At 31.2% G+C, this 23,052-nt stretch overlaps 1 protein-coding gene across 2 annotated transcripts in view; it reads right to left on the reverse strand.

Annotated features, from left to right (window-relative positions):
- Positions 1-13,964: 13,964 nt before the first annotated feature.
- Positions 13,965-23,052, reverse strand: part of LOC140984260 (two pore calcium channel protein 1A) — a 42,572-nt gene continuing 33,484 nt past the window's right edge. For both annotated transcript variants that reach the window (XM_073451539.1, XM_073451538.1), the window contains 11 exons: positions 22,163-22,220; positions 21,331-21,438; positions 20,467-20,530; positions 19,349-19,517; positions 17,572-17,636; positions 17,290-17,380; positions 16,494-16,580; positions 16,262-16,342; positions 14,992-15,026; positions 14,806-14,895; positions 13,965-14,222 (listed from right to left, as the gene is read on the reverse strand). In XM_073451539.1, coding sequence (XP_073307640.1) covers positions 14,811-14,895; positions 14,992-15,026; positions 16,262-16,342; positions 16,494-16,580; positions 17,290-17,380; positions 17,572-17,636; positions 19,349-19,517; positions 20,467-20,530; positions 21,331-21,438; positions 22,163-22,220 — 843 coding nt within the window. In that variant the 3' untranslated portion in view covers positions 13,965-14,222; positions 14,806-14,810. The remainder of the gene's footprint in view (positions 14,223-14,805; positions 14,896-14,991; positions 15,027-16,261; positions 16,343-16,493; positions 16,581-17,289; positions 17,381-17,571; positions 17,637-19,348; positions 19,518-20,466; positions 20,531-21,330; positions 21,439-22,162; positions 22,221-23,052) is intronic.

Raw genomic sequence — 23,052 nt, forward strand, 5'->3', positions numbered from 1 at the left:
CTAAACACATCCTAATACATACCCATACACATCAGCAACAACCAGGATGATCCACACGAAGTCTACGCTTCAAAAACACACGAAAACTTGAAGGATAATGCACATAAAAATATCAGCATGCAAATACATGTTTTGATTCAAATATTTCATATATAAAAATGTTTTTCATTCATATTCATCATCAAATAACATTACATAACAAGATTGATACGTCAAGACTTGCGAAAAATCACCAAAATATTGTAGGTAGGAGTGGAGACGGGGTAGTGTCTTCTTGGGAGCCAAGAACCCTAGGTTTTTCTTATGTGTGTGAGTGCGTGCGTTTTCTTCTTCTTCTTTTTTTAAACTTTGAAAAATTAATTAAATACTAACTAAGCAATTTAATTAAGACATAAAATAATTAATAAAATATTAAACATCGTGTTCAAGAATTAAATCTCTTAATTTTGGAAATTTTCTAATAAGATGCTTAAAATCTTTAAATTCACCTAAAAATTTAAATTTGAATTTAAAATACTAAAATGCATAAATAATTTAAATTAACTAATTTTTTGGCTTAGAATAAAAATATAAAATTTAATTTTAGCACTTTATTCGTCTCTGGTCTCCTATCCCCAACCAATCATCGAATATTCACCTGAAAAACTCAACTCGAGAAATACCATTAAATCTCATAACATAAACACATAACTATTTAAAATAAATTAAACATGTTGAATGAATCATTTAATCCATTTAAATAATTTAAATTAATTAAATTATTAAATTATACATGCGGCTTACGTATAATGATTTTTGGGCATTACATCTTCGCCGATCATATGTCAGGAATTGTTGTTACAAATTCATGTAATATATTTCTTCAATCAATTCTTAATTTGTTGCTACCAAATCTTTTCCTTTTTTGGGCATATTCTGACATTTTCTGTTTTTAGTATATTGTATTATGGTTTTTGTTTTTGGGTATCATTTAAATTATTTTCAGATATACAGTTGTTATTTTTCAGAAAGCATGCAATTTTGTGTAGAATCGATTCAATTATATTTTGAGTTTTTGCGTTCTTGGTTAAATTGTATCAAGTTTATTATCAATATTAAATTATTTAGTTACTTGAAAATTTCTAAAATGTGGGTTTTTGGTTTTTAAGATGAAATTTGAACCTAAGTTTTGATGATCACAAACTAATTCGATCTAACTTAAGCTAAATTAATAAATTCAGATAATTGAACTGAACCGACAAGACTATCGTTGAAAAAATATCAAGTCTGCTGATCAACTATGTTGTTATAAGATGAAACAGATAGACAATTCGAGCTGCCTAACTATTTCGATATGAAGAATATCTACATCAGCTTGAAGTGAACCAAGTTGTCCACAATTACTCTGTTGTAGAACATACAAGCTTGCATATTATATAATGATATTCTGTGTAGAAAATAGACAGTTATCTCCAAGAATATTTCAAAGAGTAATCATCAAAGACAAAATAAAAGATCTGTTGGTTACTTCATTTAGCTAGTGTCCAAAAATTTGAATTGGTCATTAATATTTTTGGAAACATGACAAGGACACGTGCCACTCCTTGTTTAATTGTCGACTACCCAGTACATCTACGAGTATCGTTTTTTATTTATCATTGTCGGGGACCAACACCTGTAAAAGGTGTAATGACTTGAATCTTATTTGAATAGAGTATTAATTAAGACATGATTAAAGAGTTGTTAATTAAACATTTTTAAGAAATTTATTAATTCAGGATCAACATGTTGGGATCCACCGTATTTAATTGGACCAGACAACCCATTTCAGAGTACATTACCCCTAGAAATCTAGCTAGATGAATGAGATTATGACATGCGACAGATAATATTGAGTTCAGATCTTCTGAACTAGACCGGATGAACCCTATAAATAGAAGTCGATTTCATTTGTTTCCTACACTGTTTTCCCTCAGCTTCTCTATCTCGAGTTTTCGTCATATATATTAGGTTTTTAGCCAGTTTTTAAGGCAGTTTAGTGTCGAGAAACTTCAGAGCTAGTGTTGACTCGAGAAAAAGTCGGTGAACTGGAATACGCAGATCGATACGTCATCAGCAGACCGAGGACAGATGTATGTATAATAATAAAGACTTAAATAGTGATTTAAAGATCATTAGGAAGAACTTGGAAACATATTTAGTGATTCTGGATCTAACGTGATAGTGATTTTAGCATGTTGGTATTGTCTAGGTTTAGATAAGTAGACTTTCTATCATATTGTTTTAGTAAGGTACGTGATGTACTGACTAAGATATACAAACGTAGTATACACTTACATGTTGCATATTTATATGTTACATGATATTTGTTTTACTTCTTTGACATAATATGCATGACATAAACGTAGGGTCTGATATCTTTTGAGATATACCTCGTTTGTTTGGGTCGCTCAGCCATGTTCTATATTATGGAGGGTTGGGTATCGAAAGCTATAGTGTCCAGTGGGACCAACGGACTTTGATGACCTTGGACATTGTAGATCCATGTCTTGATGATGAGTGTCAAAGCTAAAATATGCATGTGGCAGATCAGAGACTACACAATCAGACACCTCTAAACTGAGCATGAGATTCTTGACTTGATATTTGATATTCGAGCATATTGCATTTCACATGCATCATATCGGTTTTTATATTCATACATTCTCGTATCGAGCGATTATCACTCACATCCTTATTATCATCTTGGACACCCTATTCCATGGGATAGGTCTTAGGTTGGACGGTTCTGATAGGTTTTCGGTGGTGATCCAGTGGATGATTTTATTTGGTTCCTCATATTCTCGTGCATGATTATTCTAGTGCACCGACACACGCGTTGTGTGCTTGTACAATATATTTATAATTAATTTGTTTTATATTTAAATGAAGATCAAAATATAATTATAAAAAATAGTGAGAGACTGAAATTTTGATAGATGAATTAAAAAATAAACAAAAAAAGATAAGGAAAAAAAGACACGAGTAAGAATTGAACTTGCAACTTGATTTTTGAGTAATAAAGACCTATCAACTAAGTTGTAGGTGACTTAGGTTAAATTTTTAGCACTTTATTAATATATATAATTATTATAACATACTATGACACTAAAAATTAGTTACTTTTGTGTCATAAACTTAATAATATAATAATATAGATAGTAATAGTAATAGATATAAAACTAATTCGAATATGATAAATTTGCAAGAAAATAATGTTGTACTGTTTTATTTTATTTTGTTTTAATTGATGTTTTATTTTATTTTAATTGATGTTAAGACTATAATTTAAATTGTTGAATCGATATACCCTGATTATTTTATAAAAAGAATCAGGGTAATTTTTTTCATTGAACTTTGTGAATAATCATCTACTTAATTCTCCCAGTCCCTTAGAAGTGAGCAAATTGCATCCATGACCCCAGAAAGTATATATTAAAAAAAAAGCCAAAAGAATCCATGCCTAAAATTAAGACTTCATTAGACAAATACTTATACAAAATTTTTTTTTATAAAAAATTATAAAATATTTTAAAAGTTGTTTTAACAATAAATATTTGTTTGAACAACTATTTTATAAAAACGTGTTTAGAGTTGAAAAAGTGTTTGAAAAACAATTAAAAAAACGATTTTATAGGTAAAAATAATTTAAAAGTAAAAAAAGATTATATATATAAAAAAATTTGGCTAAAATCATTTTTTCTCGAGTTGATTTTTTTTTTTTAAAAAACCACAAGTATGATTTTCGAGTAACTTTTGTCAATTTCATAAATTTAGTATATATTTCACTATTGGCATAATGATGAGATGGTAATAGACTCTTTTTTTTTCCTTTTTTTTTTCTTTTTTACAAAATTGCACATAATTCATATCTGACTGTAAATTGTTGAAATGAATCCAGCCCAATACTTGTTCTCTCTCTCTCTCTCTCTCTTTTTCTTTTTTAAAAAAACAAATGATAAACATGTCACTCATCCGATTAGATGCAAAATTTCAGGAGTATAGAATCATCGCGGGCTCTCTAACGAGAGACCTTGAAATTTATCACTTACGTTTCAATAGAGCAGCTCACCTCTTTGGCTAATATGATTGTGAAGCCTTAACTTGCTGGAAGTTCAAATTGAAAAGGTATGGGTGTTTATTGTGATCATTACTAATTACAAGAGTATTAATATGGGTGCTCTTACTTGGGTTTAAAACCTTTTTGGAATGTCTTATTATTATGAATTTTAGACACTTTTAGTTACATATTCGGATTCATTTGTTAAAACATAATAAAATAGCACACGAGAGTTTACAAATTTTTGTTTTGTCGTTCAAAATATTCATTGAACGTCATACGATTTAAATTATTCATAGGACGTTCGGATTTGGATTACCTTTGCGTTTAAGAACGCTGGATACAAAACCAGTCTGATATTAGCGGAATCAACAACCTACTTGAATCTCTTGAATCAGGTCCATGATCAAATGTTTTGTTCTCGTGTGGATTGCATTAGAAATCAATACGAAATTTACGTCGAAATCAGATTGCCAGAATTTGAAATTCCGGCAAGCGATGACGACGGCTCATGGTGGAAGAAGGGTGACCGAAAAATTTTCCTTCAAAATTAGGAGTGGCCGAGTTTGGTGATGGTGAGGAAAGAACAAGATTTTTTGTGGACAAATTTGGGTGTAAAATTATGTTTTTCATATAGACCTTGATGAAATATTTATAAATTTTAACTCCTGATCTAATCATGACTCTTTTCGAATCAGGATATTGTATTTCCATTATTAAAAATTCTCATTATGTATTTCCCAATCTTGAAAATATAATGCATTATTCAAATATTATCAACTATTNTAATTACTCAATAAATTATTAATTAATTAATCTATTCTAGACTCTTCTAGAACATTCCAGGAGAATTTTGCATTTAATGGTTACTACTATTAATTTGTTCTAAATTTACTAAATAAATAATTGTGAACTTTTCATAACCCCAATTGATAATCAGACAACGGAGATTTATCAAGAGTACATATCTCGTTTACATAATAAAAAATAAATTTCGTAGGACAAAATTTTCTACTATTCCATTTTTTATAGCTTCTAATTTTGTGAACTCCTTCACTAAAACATAAAGTTCAACTCCCCTCACTTAATTAGTAGTTAAGCTAACTTCCACAACTTCTATTATATGACATCAACTTATACAATCCTTTATAAACATTCTGTTTGATTTCCATCAAACTACAATCACTAAATTCAACTTTTTAAATTTGACTATCTCAATGAGGACACATAATCTTATACTTGTGTGACCTTCAATGGTAAAGAGATACAGCTAGTCGTGGGTTCACAACTTCATGTGATTCAAAATAATATTTATTCTTATACGAGCTTATCTTAATTAGTCTCATTCTTTTCATCAACCCCTTGATCAAGAACATCAGAACTTCAGTCTTATTGTACTCATTGGATCATGGTAAAAGCATGTAGTAACATCGCCCCATGATCCACTAGGTATAACTGATAGTATTTTCAAGAACCTTAAGTTATGGTTAGCGTACAATACGGTTCATTCAACTCATATACCATGATCGAATATGCGACCATTGGTATATCAAGAGTTGCAAACGAATTGATAACGACGTGATGTGTCTTTGAGTAATAACAGTGACATGATATGTGCAACTGATAAACTCCTTTCTAAAATGATGTCTTACTACGGTCAGAGATTCCTGACACTATTAACTCATCAGATCACATAGGAGATCTTCACTCGTGAGTGAGCGATGAATCCTTAACTACAATGCATTGACATACATATTTCGAAACTACACCCAATCTCACCACCTGATGACTCTCAATGGAGTCGGTTAACGGATCAAAGTGCATGCTAGTACGTAGAGCATCCACGTTGTTCAGGATCAAATGACTAATGGTGTATAACCATAATCACGGACTTTTCCACTCGATAAGTGATAACCATTTGGAAAGTCTGATAGATGGTTGTTTAGTGCATCATCAAATGATTACCCATCTATCTATATGAATAAACATCTATTTACCTTTGCCGATGAAACATAGAGTTCACATAACAGATTCTAGTATCAAACTCGAGCGATCTTTATCTTTATTTTAGGCGGCTGAATCAACTAGGAACCGGTTTAGAATACACAACACGCTTATTATGAACCAATTTATAATATACAACACGTTTCCTAATGAGTTTCACGATCTTACGTTGAGAGACATACCTCATGGTACATATTGTATATTCAAAGACTTTATTTATGCAGCTTGCATGTTTATACAGATAAAGTAAATATCATAATTTTATAAAACCGTAAAAAATTATTAAAATAATATTTTTTTTACATAACAATCAATAAAGTTCAAACCACAAGTTAGCTCGTCCTGTACTTACTCTAACAGTCTCCTACTTGCCCTAAAGCCAACTACCCATTGCTTCACGATGCTTCTCAAACAATGGTCCTGATAGGGTTTCGTCAGTGGATTAGCAATGTTATCTGCAGAGATGACTCTCTCTACTGATATGTCTCATCTCCTCACAATCTCTCGAATTATGTGGAACGATCGTTTATGAGACCTCGGTTTCTTTGATTGCACAACGACACTTGTGTTGTCGCAGTAGATCGAGACTGGATCAACTCCTTGACGAATGACGCCCAAATTTTGAACGAAATTTTTCATCCAAACAGCCTCCTTTGCTGCAGCTGATGCAACTATATATTTAGACTCAGTGGTTGAATCCATCGAAGTGACTTGCTTGGAACTCTTCCAAGGGACATCACCACTATTTTTCTTGAATACAAATCTAGAGGTTGATTTCAAATCATATACATCTGATTGGAAGCTAGGATTAGTATAACCTTTTAATTTTAGTTCTCCATTCTCGTAAACCATTAACAAATTCTTACTTCTTCTTAAGTAGTTAAGAATATCATTCACGACCTTCCAATGCAATGGACCAATATTTGACTGATATCTACTCCCAACACTCGGTGCAAATGCAATATTCGGTTGAGTAGATATCATACTATACATAATACTACCAATTACAGATGCATATGAAATGTGATTCATTGTTTCTATTTTCTCATCAGTCTTATGACACATAAACTTAGATAGAATCACACCATGACACATTGAGAGATATCATCTCTTGGACTGCTCCATACAGAATCTTCTCATCATGATATTGATATAATTGGATTGTGTTAGCCTTAGCATCCTCTTTAATCTTTATAGATCTATATTCCTAATACATATGATGAGTATATAGATAAAGTAAATACCATAATTGGATAAAACTGTAAAATATTATTAAAATAAAAATTATTTTTACATAATACTCAATAAAACTTATACCACAAATTAACTTGTCGGACACCTACGCTCTAACACGTCACATGTGCCTAAATTCTCATAAAATTGGGTAAATATCTGAATATGATAAATATATTTCTCGAGACGAAAATCATTTTGATAGCGGTCCTTCCAATAGTTTTTAACAATGAAATAATATCAGAAATTATAAAAAAAAATCCTAAAATTCATAAGACTGTTGAAAATAATATTTGATATATTTGAATGTTGAAAAATAAGAGTTGATATATTTGAATGTTGAAAATAAGAGTTGTAAATACTGAAAATTAGTGTGTGATGATGTAGGTAATGATGTATTTATTTTAAATAGATCTCTCAATTTATGAAAAAAACACAATTGAATAGCGAGAAAATTTTATAAAGTGTGTAGTTTGATAAATTTTGAGAGTTTGAGATTTTTACTTTTTACCGTCTATTTTTACTTTTAACACGTTATCAGCACGATACTCGAAGGTTCGGTTCTCCATATTTTTTCAAGCTCCAAAACACAAGAAAAATGTAACAATATTCAAAAGTAAGAGTATTTAATTTGTTTATTTATTTTTATTGTGTATATATTTAATATATAATATCATGTTATTATATAAAAGGAGTCTATGACAACTCATTATAATATCGTGATGTGATTATATTATTATACTGCTTATATAATTTAATTGCGTTACTCTTTATTTATTGTATATATATATTTGAATAATATCATGTTATTATATAAAAAGAGTCTATGACACCTCATTATAATAATGTGATGTGATTATTTCACTGTTTTTATATTTTTATTGTGTTATATAATAATTATATATATATTTGTATAATGTCACAATATTATATAAAAGGAGTCCCTGACACCTCATTATAATATTGTGATATGATATACATAATTATTTAAAAATGATTAACATTATATACATCATATTATTACCATAAAATTTACATATACATACATTTATTTTTTAAGAATTTGTAACGGTCATAAACGACTAGTTTTTACCCTATAAATATGACTTCACAAAAACATTCAATCACTCCAAACTTATTCTTCCTCCCTTAAAATTTTCTTCATCAAAATTTTCGAAGAAAAATAAAATGTCTCTTTCAAGATTATTTTGTATAATTATTTTGGTTATTATACTCACTAGTCTTGTATTTATCGGAGAATATCCGCCCCACGTTTTTTCTTTATTTTTAAGAATGCTTGTATTTATAATTTATCCGTTACTTGTTATTGCCATGTTACTAAATTTAGATCTTAACTAATAAAATACATTGTCATTTTTATAGTACCACCATGTCAAACTTGACAAAGCTCGAATTTGTTGCGCTCGACATTACAGGAAAAAATTATATGCCATGGACTCTTGATGTAGAAATGCATCTTGAGTCATTGGGTCTAAGCGAGACCATTAAAGAAAATGATCTCTTCATCACAAGAAAAAGTAAAAGCCATAATATTTTTGCGTCGGCATCTTGATGAAGGTTTAAAATGTGAATATCTCATCGAAAAAGATCCCATGGCTATGTGGAAATGATTAAAAGAAAGATTTGAACATATAAAGGAAGTTATACTTCCGACTGCCCGTGATGAATGGAATATGTTAAGTTTCCAAGATTTTAAGAAAGTCAGTGATTACAATTCGGCGATGTATCGAAAAATCTCGCAATTAAAATTTTGTGGACATGAGGTTACGGAATCGGAAATGCTTGAAAAAACATTTTCCACGTTTCATGCATCAAATATAACTCTACAACAACAATATAGAGTGCATGGATTTGCGAGATATTCTGAACTTATCGTATGTCTTCTTGTGGCGGAAAAGAAAAATGAGCTGCTAATGAGAAATCATCAGTCCCGATCCACTGGATCAACAGCATTTCCAGAAGTAAATGTTGTAAGTAAAAATAAATTTAAACCTGGAAACCAAAATCAAATTCAGAGACAAGGTTTTGAAAGTTCTTGTTAGATGCGACACTCCAGGACATTGGTCTCGTATTTGTTGAGCCCACGAGCACCTTTGTAAGCTCTATAAAGAATCTATAAAGGGGAAAGAAAAAGAGACCAACTTCACTGAACACAGTGGCCGTATGAGTTATTCAACTCATTTTGATGCTACAGATTTTTTGAATGATTTCTCTAGAAATGATCAATATGCTGGTGGAATAGAAATGAAAAATATTGATGCTGCAAATTTTCTCAACGATTTCTCTGAAAATGAACAATATATTGGTAGAATGTAAATGTAAAATAATTTATTTTTCATGTACTCATATAATAATGTTTTATTGTACAATTATGATATGTGTTATATTTTTCAACAAATTACATATGTATTGTCAGTAATTTTTTCATTGCATATTTTTTTGAAATTCAAATATGGAAACTGCTATGAACAAAGCTAAACAAGGAACTAATTTCATGGAAGTTTGCATACATGATAGTGGTACAACACACACTATTCTCCGAGATAAAAGATATTTCTTGGAACTAAAACCAACAAAAACAATGATGAATACAATATCAGGCCCTGTAGACTCGATAAAAGATTGTGGTAAAGCACATTTTTGTTACCTAATGGTACAAAATTTTTGATAAATGATACTTTGTATTCACCACGATCGAAAAAATATTTGTTGAGTTTTAATGACATATATTCTCATAGGTATGATACTCGGACAATAAATGAAGGAAATGAGAAATATACATGTCTTACCACATATAAATCAGGAAAGAAATATGTAGTTGAAAAACTACCAATGCTTCCTACTGGATTGCATTATACATATATAAGTCCAATTGAATCAAACATGATAGTTGATAATTCTTCAATACTGATCAATTGGCATGATCGATTAGGACATCTTGGTTCAACAATGATGCTAAAAATTATAGAAAATACACATGGTTATCCGTTGAAAGACCTGAACTTTCAAAATAATAAGTTTCAATGCAAAGCATGTTCTCTTGGAAAACTTATTATAAGATCATCACCAGCTAAAATCCAAAATGAATCACCTATGTTTCTCGAACGTATTCAGGGTGATATTTGAGGGCCAATTCATCCACTAGGCCAATTCATCCACCATGTGGACCATTTAGATATTTTATGGTATTGATCGATGCCTCCAGCAGATAGTCACATGTATGTTTATTATCAACTCGGAATGTGACGTTTGCAAGATTACTTGCTCAAATAATAAAATCGCGGAATCAATTTCTTGATCATACAATCAAGAAAATTAGACTTGGTAATGCTGGTGAATTTACTTCCCAGACTTTCAATGATTATTGTATGTCAATGAGAATCACTGTTGAGCATCATGTTGCTCATGTACATACACAAAATGGATTAGCTGAATCAATGATTAAACGTCTACAACTGATTGCTAGACCAATGATTATGAAAACAAAACTCCATGTTTCTATATGGGGACATGTAATTTTACATCCTGCTATATTAATTCGCATCAGACCAAGTGCATATCATAAATACTCTCCGTTACAGCTAACATTTGGTAAAGAACCAGACATTTCTCATTTGAGAATTTTTGGATGTATGGTATATGTGCCTATTGCACCGCCTCAATGAACAAAAATGAGACCTCAAAGAAAGATCGGAATTTATGTTGGTTATGATAGTCCATCAATAATTCGATATCTTAAACATCAGACAGGCGACGTGTTTACAACACATTTTGCTGATTGTCATTTTAATGAGGAAATCTTCCTAATGTTAGGGGGAGAAAAGAAAAATATCGAAAAGGAAATTACATGGTATACATCATCATTGTTACATCTGGATCCAAGAACTAAATAATGTGAAAAAAGATGTACAACAAATTGTGCACTTGCAAAGAATAACAAATCAAATACCAGATACATTTGCAGATACAAAATGAGTCACTAAATCATATATACATGTTGTAAATGCCGCTGCTCGAATTGAAATTCCAAAGAAAAAAATTGAAGACACTCATGATGTCATTAAACGCTTGAAGCGTGGAAGGCCAATCGGTACCAAAGATAAAAATCCTAGAAAAAGAAAAACTATAGAGAAACACGATTATCACAAAATAGAGAATGATATTCCGGCATAAATACATGATGATGAAAATGTTCCGTCAGAACAACAAACTGATGAGAATCGTTAAATCTCTATCAATTATATTAACACTGGAAAAATATGGAACCGAAAAGATATAAAAGAAATTGATGAGATATTTTCTCATAATGTGGCATTTGACATCATAAATGATAATGAAGATCATGAACCAAAATATTTTGGTGAATGTAAAAATCGATAGGACTCGATAAAATGGAAAGACGCCATCCAATTTGAATTGGATTCGCTAAATAAACGTAACGTTTTTGGAACTATAATCCTTACACCTGAAGGTGTAAAACCTGTTGGGTACAAACGGGTTTTTATTCGAAAGCGAAATGAGAATGTTGTTCTGTGAAATTGCTAAGATCATTATATGAGTTAAAGCAATCGGGTCGAATGTGGTATAATCGAACAAGTGAACACTTAATGAAAAAGAGATATGTAAACAATTCAATATGCCCTTGCGTTTTCATTAAGAAAACATCTGGATGCGTAATTATTGCTGTATATGTTGATGATTTAAACATCATTGGAACGAATAAGGAAGTTCAAGAAGTTGTATCGTACTCGAAGGAAGAATTTGAAACGAAGGACCTTGGAAAAACAAAGTATTGTCTAGGTTTTCAAATTGAACACAGAGAATATGGAATATTTTTTCACCAGTCAAATTATACAAAAAAGGTCTTTAAACTTTTTAATATGGATAAATAAAATCCTTTAAGTATTTCAATGGTTGTTAGATTAAATATAGAAAAAGATCCATTCCGTCTATGTGAAGATGATGAAGTTATTCTTGGTCCAGAAGTATCATATCTAAGTGCTATTGGTGCCCTTATGTATCTTGCAAATTGCACAAGATTTGATATATCTTTTACTGTAAATTTATTAGCAAGATTTAGCTCATATCCAACAAAAAGACACTGGAACGGAATTAAACATATATTCCGTTATCTACAAGAATCGACAGACTTGAGACTTTTGTATTCAAAAGATACCAATCAAAGCATAATTGGTTATGCTGATGCTCGGTATTTATCTGATCCATACAAAGCACGTTCCCAAACCGGATATGTATTTACTCGTGGAGGCACTGCAATTTCTTGGCGTTCACAGAAACAAACATTTGTAACAACTTCATCAAATCACACCGAGATTATTGCACTACATGAAGCAAGTCGTGAATGTGTGTGGCTAAAATCAATGACCGAACATATCCAAATCTCATGCGGTTTATCATTCGACAAGAAACATGTGATACTATATGAAAATAATGATGCATTTGTTTCTTTTAAGAAAGAAGGATACATAAAAAGAGACAGAACTAAACATATTCTCCTTAAGTTCTTCGCATTCATCCAAAAGCCTGAGAAGAATAAAGATATTGATATTTGTTACATTCAATCAAGTAAAAACTCATCAGATTTATTCACAAATGCATTTCCTAAGACAATATTCAGAAAGCATATATATAACATTGAGATGTACAATCTACGAAATTTATGAAGAATCGTTCGTATTAACATGAGGGGGAGTTTACGTGACTGCACTCTTTTTCCCTTACTATGATTTTTATCCCAATGAATTTTTCCTAGTAAGGTTTTTAACGAAGTAATATAAAAACACGTAATGAAGACAATCATTGTATCATGATCATCATTACAAAAGAGAGTGTCGAAAAATAATAGTTGGTATATTTGAATTTTGAAAAATAAAAATTTATATATTTGAATGTTGAAAATAAGAATTGTAAATATTGAAAATTAATGTGTAATGATATAAGTAATTATGTATTTATTTTTGGATTATTTCCAAAAAAGTTCTATAAATATGCCTCTCAATTTGTGAAGAAAAATATAATTGAGTAAAGAGAGAATTTTATAAAGTGTGTATTTTGATAATTTTTGAGAGTTTGAAATTTTTACTTTTCACCGTAAATTTTTAATTTTAACAAAAACAATAAATTTTGTAGGCACGTCTCTTTCTGTTTTATTAAACAAGAGACCGTCATAACAACTTTACTAGTAAGTTGGTATTATAAAAATTAAAAAGTGAAATTAAAATTCTAATTATATTTGTACTAATTTCTACCACACTCAAATAAAAATTTAGTAAAGAAATTACACCAATATTATTATATTTATACATAAATTAATATTAAACCATTGCCAATCTCATATATACACGAAAATATCATTTTTATTATACACATGAAAATATACAGAGTCAGCAGTTAATAGTCATTACAATAGGAATACCCAATAAGATTAACAAATTACCATCGGTTATGAAAAAGACCATAAACACATCCAATATCAACTAATGAAATTTCTGATGCTCAACTTACTTCACGAAATCTCTCCCCGGTTCGTACTTAAGATTAAAACAATGAACATAAAAATAATAAAATTTTCAGTTAAAACATGTAAAGAAACATAACACAGCCCATCTGAGATCAGTCCAAAATCGAATTAATATTTTGAAAGACAAAAACATGCTCACATTACACAAAATGTCACATTGAAAAACAGTTTTAACAAATTCAAGAAAAATAGGTAGTTTGCAAGAAAGCTGATGCTCAGATAATAGAGTAGGTTAAAGGGAAATCATCACTGAAAAACATTAATGTAACCTTTAGATTCAGAACTATGCTCAAATCTAGTCGTGGAACACCGCCTCCCTCGATAAGCAGTTTCCATTCCAGAAACCTGTTAGAATTTCATAGCATCATCACTCGAGTATTATAAGAACTAACAAATAGCTATGATATATTGTGAAAATTTTTGAGCCTGGACATAGTTTTAGTTCCTAAAACTATTTTAGTCACCATAGTGCTACTACATGTGCCAGTTTTCATTGATTCAGAAAGCACAGAATGTAGCAGTACTCAGCTAGGCCGGGTGGGATTCTCTATCGTATGCTAATATTTCATGGCAAGTAGTTGCATAAGCCCAACCCTCAAAAATTTCTCCCACTCATATTTTCCCATTTCTATGATCATATACAGGAGTGGTCCCATACAACGTGATTCTCCAGCCTCTCTCCATGGCCAAGAAAATGGAACAAAAAAGGAAAAGAAAATCTTTTCATCGCAAAATCGTTTGAATACAATAAAGAACAATTTCTTGAATTCATCTATTCTATGCAAGCTTTAAAATGAAAAAATAAAGGGAAGAAAAATTCTGTGGTGAAGCCGATGGTATGAAAAACCTAACTAGTTTTAGATATGCTCTACTAGTTAAAGCCTGCCTAGAAATCCATAAATAGAGAGCTGAGAGAAATGAAACAAACCAAGTTTATGAAGTGGAACACTCTGCTTGCAGTTCGGCACTCAACATATGGTGGAGAAGGTTATCAACTCTCTGATTCCTTGACTTTATGCTGCGCAGCATCAAATTGAGGAAAACATTGATTCAGATCAAGATGCATCACGCAAATTGGTTATAAATTTTAGAACCATGATGTCTATGGACATACCCAATGTTCCGCCTCCGGAGGTTTCCTTTGTCATCCTGGATTGTCAGGTAAACAGTTGTTTAATCACAAGTAGGCAGGGTAGAGAGATTACTTCAAATTTTTTAAGGGTACAGAGAAATAAATCTTTACGTGGAAGTCAAATGAAACAAAAAACTTTGAAAAAAGATATATTGGTTTAATTTATGATGTTTCTGACAAAAATAGCATCCATAGTTGACGGCTTCAGTCGATTGGATACCCCCGGTCATTCTCTACCAACTTCTTCCCGGAAAAACTCCTAAATCAGTAAATCCGGGAGTTCCTTGCTTCCCCAGAGTTCTTCCTTGTATGATATAAGTTTCGTTCCGTTTTCCAAGTGGGACAGTTTTCTAATACATTACAACATCCCTCTAGTTTAGGTCTAGTTTCTGGTTCAGTCCCTGAATTAAGTTGTGTGCTAATTTAGTCCCTCAAGTATGTTAACTTGTCTCGATCACGTCACCGACGTTAACTTCCCCATCAATGCTTAATGGATCAAACACGTGACGATCACATATTTTCAGTTGGCCCAAATTAAAACGACGAGATGATGAATAAAAACATCCCTATAATTTATCCCTCCTCACGGTTCAGTCCCTCAGTTTTCTCGAGTGCTAATTCAGTCCTTCAACTATGTTCAATCCGTTAAATATTAATGAGGGAAGTAACGTAAAGGTATAAAAGTTCTATATGTGTGATGATTTTTAGTCTAGTAAGAATGCTGAAATCCTCTTGGAGGATCTCCATGTACACCAGCAATACTTGTTTGTCATGAAGCTACACAAAATCCGGTATGTTGGCATATTTTTGCACAGCTTTCAAAAAACAAAGTATACCAGCTAAGTAAAATCACGGCGTATTTGTCTCAAACCCATAAACATAACAGAATTGTCAAATGTTCAACGTTTATATTAGCGCTTTTTGGAAGAGACTAATCGATATGTTTACAACATTTTGCAAGAATATCGTCATTCTACTAATTTTTAACTCATCAGCATGATATCATAATTTCAATTTTAACTATTTTTGAGGAGCATGCTTGAAGAAATGGGAAGATATTAGCAGAGACCGTTCTTTTAATTATTAAGGATTTTAATGGAGTGGAGTCGATTTGGGAAGTCTGGGAGTCAACTATAGTTTTGTCTCTGGAAAAAAACAATGGTAGCTCAACCAAAAAAAGAGCAAGATAAGCATTTGGAATACGGGTACTCTGAACCATGAAAAGAAATTTTTTTTTGAGTCAGTTACTAACCTGGGCTTCCCCATTTTCACATTTCTCAGAAGATTCAAGGTCCATTTCAGCAAAGAAAGCCTCCAACACAAAAGCCACCACCTGCAATCATCAAAGATAATTCAATGAGCATCAAGATAAGTGGAGTTATGGTCAAGTGAATGGACCAAGGATATTCATTTAACATCGAGAATTCTCGGGTAAAATAAGAAGGTGAACTACATAAGTTTGTGAAATATTGTTGACAACTCACCAAATTCAAAAGTAGTAAAACAGTAATTAGATAGAAGCTGACGAAGTAGAGTAAAGTCCAAACAGTCCCAGTCAAAGTCTTGTAGCTCTGTAATTTCAACAATTAGTGAACCACATAGCCAACTTTCTATCCATGAGGCCATGAGAAAACATTATGCTAACTGAAGCGGTGCCATAAAAAACAGGAAATAAGTTGTCACAATATGTACTGCACCTTTATGTATAAGCGCATCAACAATAATCGCCTCCTCACAGTATCATCTAATTTAATTCTCAAATATCAGATTTTTTTCTGTACCACCCAACAGGCAAGGTAATAATACAAATCTAAATATATGCACAAGATCCCAATATCTTAATAACATCTTCTTAACAAAAGCCATCTCATTCCATATACAGGTAAATTAGCGAAACAATTAACATTCTCAATACGAAGCACGGTGATAAGAACAGATAATACTGGGAAAGCAAAATCTATCAGTAAAACATCATGTGGAATCAAATGTATTGCGAGTTTGATATTCTCCAAGCACTCAACTTCGACTAAACATGGAATGATAATTCAATTGCAAAAATTAATGTTGCACACAGCATCCTATCATGAGAAAGGAAAATAATACGATGATTATTTTATTCAAAATAAACTGTCCAGAAAATAGTTAACCCACTAAATCAACAATCAAACCTGATTTTACTAAATTGCAAAATATAGGGAAGAAATAAAGTTTCACATTATTAAAATGCATCAATCAAGTATGTAACAGAAATCTTAAAAAAGCAGTTTTTATTAATATTACCTGCATCCACACCTGCCAGTTTCCCATCACGACTAAATTAAAAAGTGTTACCATCCCATTGGGGTAGTCATTGAAATTGAAGAGTAAGTAGCTTAATAAGTCAAGGAAATACAGTCGTCATCTGATTAATCGAAAAACAAACCCTCCAATAAAATGTCTTTAAAGGGGAAAACAACAAAAGAATTATTGACATGTTCCAGCCATGAGTCATAGCATATGTACAGCTAGAACTAGGCAAAGATATGCCATATTTAAATGATCTTCACGAACAACAAAGGATACTCATCATCTTGAAGATCGGTGCCATCTAGATCTGGATTTCCAACATTCACAAGCCCACCAAAAATCTGCTTAGTAAAAACAAAATAATTATGAATTTCAAGAAAAAGAAGAGAGTGAGAATGTGTTTGATTGTCCTACAATATTTTTCACCTTCAAATCTATGAGTGTTATGGGATATGTTTCATTTGAGATAATGTTTAAATAATATTAATATTTGGAAATCGATGCAATAGGTAAAGAATGATTAGTGTGCAACTGTGTTATGATTTGTGAAAACATAAAGAGAAAAATAGATTGACTGAGTAATTATTTTGTTTTGAAAAATGATTTGGTACATGATACGTGGTTTAAAAAATTCAGAATAAGATTTCAAGAGATTTGAAAAAAGTAAAAATAAATTAGTTCAAAAGGAATAGATATAATAATTACAAATGAAGTTGAGTAAAATTTGAATTTAGATGAAACTTATTGACTCAAAAATGGAACAATTAGACCCTAGGTTTCTAAGGGATTCAGATGAGTCTATGCTCTGTTAAGCGTGTAGAAAAACATAGACAATGTTTGGTTGAATTTTAAACTTAATTCAGTTATGAAAATAATTTTGCGATGGCATGTAAATATAAATTTAAAAGTTATTGTATTATATAAAAGAGACGTAGAGTGTGGGATTATAAGAACAAAGGTGAATAAACATAATGATAGGTAAAAAATGTAGAGAATACAAGAATGATTGTGAAATTATTCTGTTTTAATAGTTGATTTAAAATGCAAAACAATATAAAAATTTTAAAAAGAAAATAATTCAAGTTCATGGAATTTATTGGTCCAAACAAAGTACCAAACATCCCCATAGGTTTTGCGATCAACAATGTCCTATGTTGCATAGATACGGGTACGAGTATCGTATCGAATATGATACGAATACGGCGATATAGCAAATTTTGAAAATATAAGACACGATACGGCTATAATACAACAATTATAAAAAAATATATAAATATTATATATATATAAATTTAGTATTAAAAATAAAAAATTGTAGAAATATAAATATTTATGTAAATATATAAAATGTACATCTTCAGAGCAGCGATCTAAAAAAGAAAAAAAATTCAAATTTTTTTGCCGAAACGTGTCCGAATGCGGCGTGTCCTCGCCGTGTCAGACTGGCCAACCTTAAAAAAGTCAACGACCTGGATTTTGCCGTATAAATCTCGTATCCGACACGCATACACGTGTCGTATCCGTCTCCGATACTTCATAATTTTTTTATGGTGTCCGTGCTACATAGACAATGTCTCTATGGTTCCTATTTTCCAATAACGAAACAAATTTTATCATTTACTTTTATTCCTTTTCCGCAAAACAAATTTTTTTCTCTTTTCAAATCTTCCAATATAATCATTACTATTTTCAATATTTTCAAAAATATTCTACTATCATAGTATATATTTTAACCCAAATATCACTACAAAATTTAAAACAAATTTTATACAACGATTTTTTACATGATTTGATAACCACGGTAATATTTTCATTCCCCTAAATAAATAAAACATACATTTTATTTTCCCAAAACTTTACCCTAGAAAACCAAAAATTTTAAACTAAACGTTGCCTATAATTCTTTGGGAGGTAAAGAAATTTTTTGTTTCAGGTGCAGCAATTACAACTTATTTATACTAAGTCATGAAAATTATATCAAGATGCTTCAAGCTAAGAGGGTAGAAAAGAGATGACAAAAACAAAAATATATAAATGCAGAAAGAAATCAAACCTGCACACCAAGGGAGCAATAAATGCATAAGACACAAAATAAGGTTCCAAGATATGGCATGAGACTTGGTATCAATGTCAAAAATGTCGCAACAAAGGCCCGATATTGTGGAACATGCATCAATAGCCTTATCAATCTTAACATTCTTGCAAGAAGAAGATATCTAATCCTGTAGGGAAAAATAATTTCATTTAGAAATCATGGAGAACCCAACTCATGATTATTTAAAGATTAAGTTTTTTCAAGAAACCACCTTGATGAAAAGCCTCTATTTCTCTCCATTTGAAAAAAAAAGTACAGGCGCTTTTTATTAACTGTTTTTGATGTTTAAAAGCCTTACAAATGTTTCTTCTTGGGGCTAAATTACTAATGCAAATCAGAACCATCATTCAAAATTGGTTCCTACCAGCAGTCTCTTGGTTGTGAACAAAAATCAAAATATAATGAATGATCGTGAACTTTAGCATAAGAGTTAAATGGCTGGACGTGCTCAGATTAGTGATATCCATAACTTAGTAAGGCCTCGTAAATTTCGTTCCAAATTTTCAGCATTCTAGAATTCCACATGAGACCGTACCCATTTCCTTCTTACAGGAATAAACATGACTATCTGAAGGATCCTCTCTGATCTATATTTCACTGAGGGCTGACCATGGGACCTTAATTAAAAGTTATGAACTAAGGAAATGTGGATGATGTGATGTAATTTAATTTAGGCATTAGGATTGATTGTTGAAGTACAACAAAAGATCGCAGAAACCAAGAAGAAAACTAAGTCTAGCAAGATTAATGACGAGAGCACACAACTGTACTTATTCCACATATTGTTTAATATTTATAAGATAATGAGTTAATATTTAGAAGTTCATTTATTGTTGTCGTAATATAACCAAAGCAAAGAAAATGGAAACTATCATAAATTATTTCCGCATTTTAGGAAATTCTTCAAGGAATACATGATGTACAAATGCTGATACAATATAAATATTTTTTTATTTGCCTGGTCAATAATAAAATCCAGTCTTGTTCCTTTTTAATTATCTCAACCAAATAAATATATGAAAAAAATTGACAAAAATAAAACAAATCTTCAGGAATTATATATAAAATATTCTCACCATTCACCATTGGAGAGGAATGTAAGGCCACGGGGAGATATAAAAGTTGTCGTTTCTCCAATAACTGCAATGAACAAGACAAGATATTCATTCAATAAATAATGTTGCCAATACAAGAAACATTATAAAATTTTGTTATATTTCTTTCTTTAAAATTTATCCAGTAAGCATTGATAGCCATCCAGTAGCTTGAATTCAATTTGCATTTTAAATGTCTTAAACCTTTTGGTCTCAAAGGAACACAAAAAGTTTCTGTTTATTAACTTTTAATTATAAGTAAAAGTAAATTATATGTTCATAAACTTATTTTCAATCACGCACTAGATAAAACTATATACATGCAACATGTTTGACATTCCATGGTACACTGACCAAAGTGACATCTACATTAAGGTCAAAAATTTACTTGACCACATCCTCCTGTCAATTATAATTTATATTTTAGCATTAAAACTGATACATGAGTGACTCGCTACCTGTTAGACAGATGAATGCTACCTTAAGCTTGGCACTGTAACTGCTTATACAATAACAGGAAGCATAAACATGCACAAATTCACAATTTCATCTGTTTATTTGTTCTTTATTTCCTTCACCTATGAAGTTATTTACCACGCAAACTAGATGCTTTAAATGTTTCAATCACACCAACACCAATGAACTCTTCCTCAAAAAAAATGCCATAGAGAAAAATTTAAAAGTCAAGCTAAATTATATGAATTGGTAGAAGTTTCTATGTTTCATGAGCTGATCCCTTGGTGCTCTACCATAAATAAGCAGCTCTAAGATAATTATTATTCACATTCTAAATGTTACTGAAGCAACAATTAGGTGAATCTGTTACTATTATGTCCAGGTACTTACCAATTACCCAGGTGATCACAAAGTCAAAGCGATTTTGCCCATCCCTCCAATAATTCATAAACCCATACGAATAGACTTTCAGAGCCATCTCAAGAACATAGAGCCATCCTGTGGAGGAAAATACAACTTGTCGATTAAAAAGTACAACAAATATTACATAACTTCATGATTTTGAAGATTCATTAGACATGTACGGAAATAATTCAGATAGCTATCTCATCATTCTTATGTCCAAGTGTCAAACTTGCGCTTCTCCACCATTTCAAAACCAACAATGGTTTGAGACTTTGATATTTTTGCAATAGTTACAAAGATCAGTTTGACACGCTTCAAAACCAAAAATTTCACAACAATTTCATCTCCTTTGTATAAATATCTCATTCGTTATTTTCTCTTAATGTGCAGAATGAGACAATATCTACATCAGCACGGGTCTAGATTAGCAGCATTGTATTTTACTTGGTAATGAACTCTAAAAATTTTAAGACCATATCAGCATCTTTAAGCAAGTAAACTTCATTTCTGTGCACAATACAATGCCATTAAATTGTAATTCTCATTATTTTGGCCCCTCAACTCGAGTTATTGGTTGATGGAAAAGCAATTCTTCAAGATCTCGAATATCGTATTTTAAACAAATATGATGTATGGTCTCACAACTAAATAAACATATATGGATAAAGCGCTTAGAGACTAATTAATCAGTGCAGTAGAGAAAGAAAATGAACCAAAATGTAACTACTACAAGTTCACAAAATCACTTGGCACCACTATATTTACATAGTAAATCCAATGATTACATTATGCAGTATGAGATTCATGGATTTCTTACCAAATACAAACTCCAACTTTTGCCAAAACCCTTGAGCAGAATTATTCTCTATGTCAAGCTGCAGACCAGTCCACAACAAAATTTCCTTGTGTTAAAAAATTGCTTTTGATGATGGAAATAGAGAGTTATTTGACAAGTTTTCTGAAAGAAATTTCTTAGTTTCTATGGCTTATGATCGTTACAGAGAAAAGAGTTTAATAAGCGGCATAGTACAGGCTTCAATTTTTAGATGAGATAATATTTCAATATTCCAATAGACAAAGGTCAATGAGAAGGCCCTGGACTAATATGCTTCTCATGCGCGTTGATAACAAATAGCTCCACATCTAAATCTCAACATCCCAAGAATATTATTCAATCATGCATGTTTCTCATCCACATGTAGGAAGATAATATTTATCCCTTGTTTAAATTATGTTGAAAGTCTGCAACTTCAAATATTTGATCAACACCATTTTTCCAATTCCATGCTACTACACCAGTAACTTAGTGGAATCTAATTCATCCAATAATGCATCACTCGTATAATTCATTGAACTGGAACAGAGTATATAGAATGGTGCTGGAAAAGTTGGACTGCTCAAAGGCAGAGGGCGACGGAGAAGAGAGAATAGATTGAGCCAAACTATCGATGTAATTCTCTTAGTTTTCCAAATGACAGCAATGTGTTCGCACTTATAGGCTGTGCAGGTGGTATCTAATGGTAGCTACCTTTCAGTTAGCTACTCCTCTAAAGACAATGACATGATCGTATCATTCCTCACTCCCTGGAAATCTACCTTATCCTTAAAGGTAGAAAAATGTTGTATCCCTGCTCTCCCAAATATATCAATGTACAAAGTTATTCCCTCTTTCCAGAAGATTTGATAACTTTAGAAAACAAACTTTAA

Source organism: Primulina huaijiensis, chromosome 9 (assembly GCF_012295235.1).
Source record: "Primulina huaijiensis isolate GDHJ02 chromosome 9, ASM1229523v2, whole genome shotgun sequence".
NCBI classification, from domain to species: domain Eukaryota; kingdom Viridiplantae; phylum Streptophyta; class Magnoliopsida; order Lamiales; family Gesneriaceae; genus Primulina; species Primulina huaijiensis.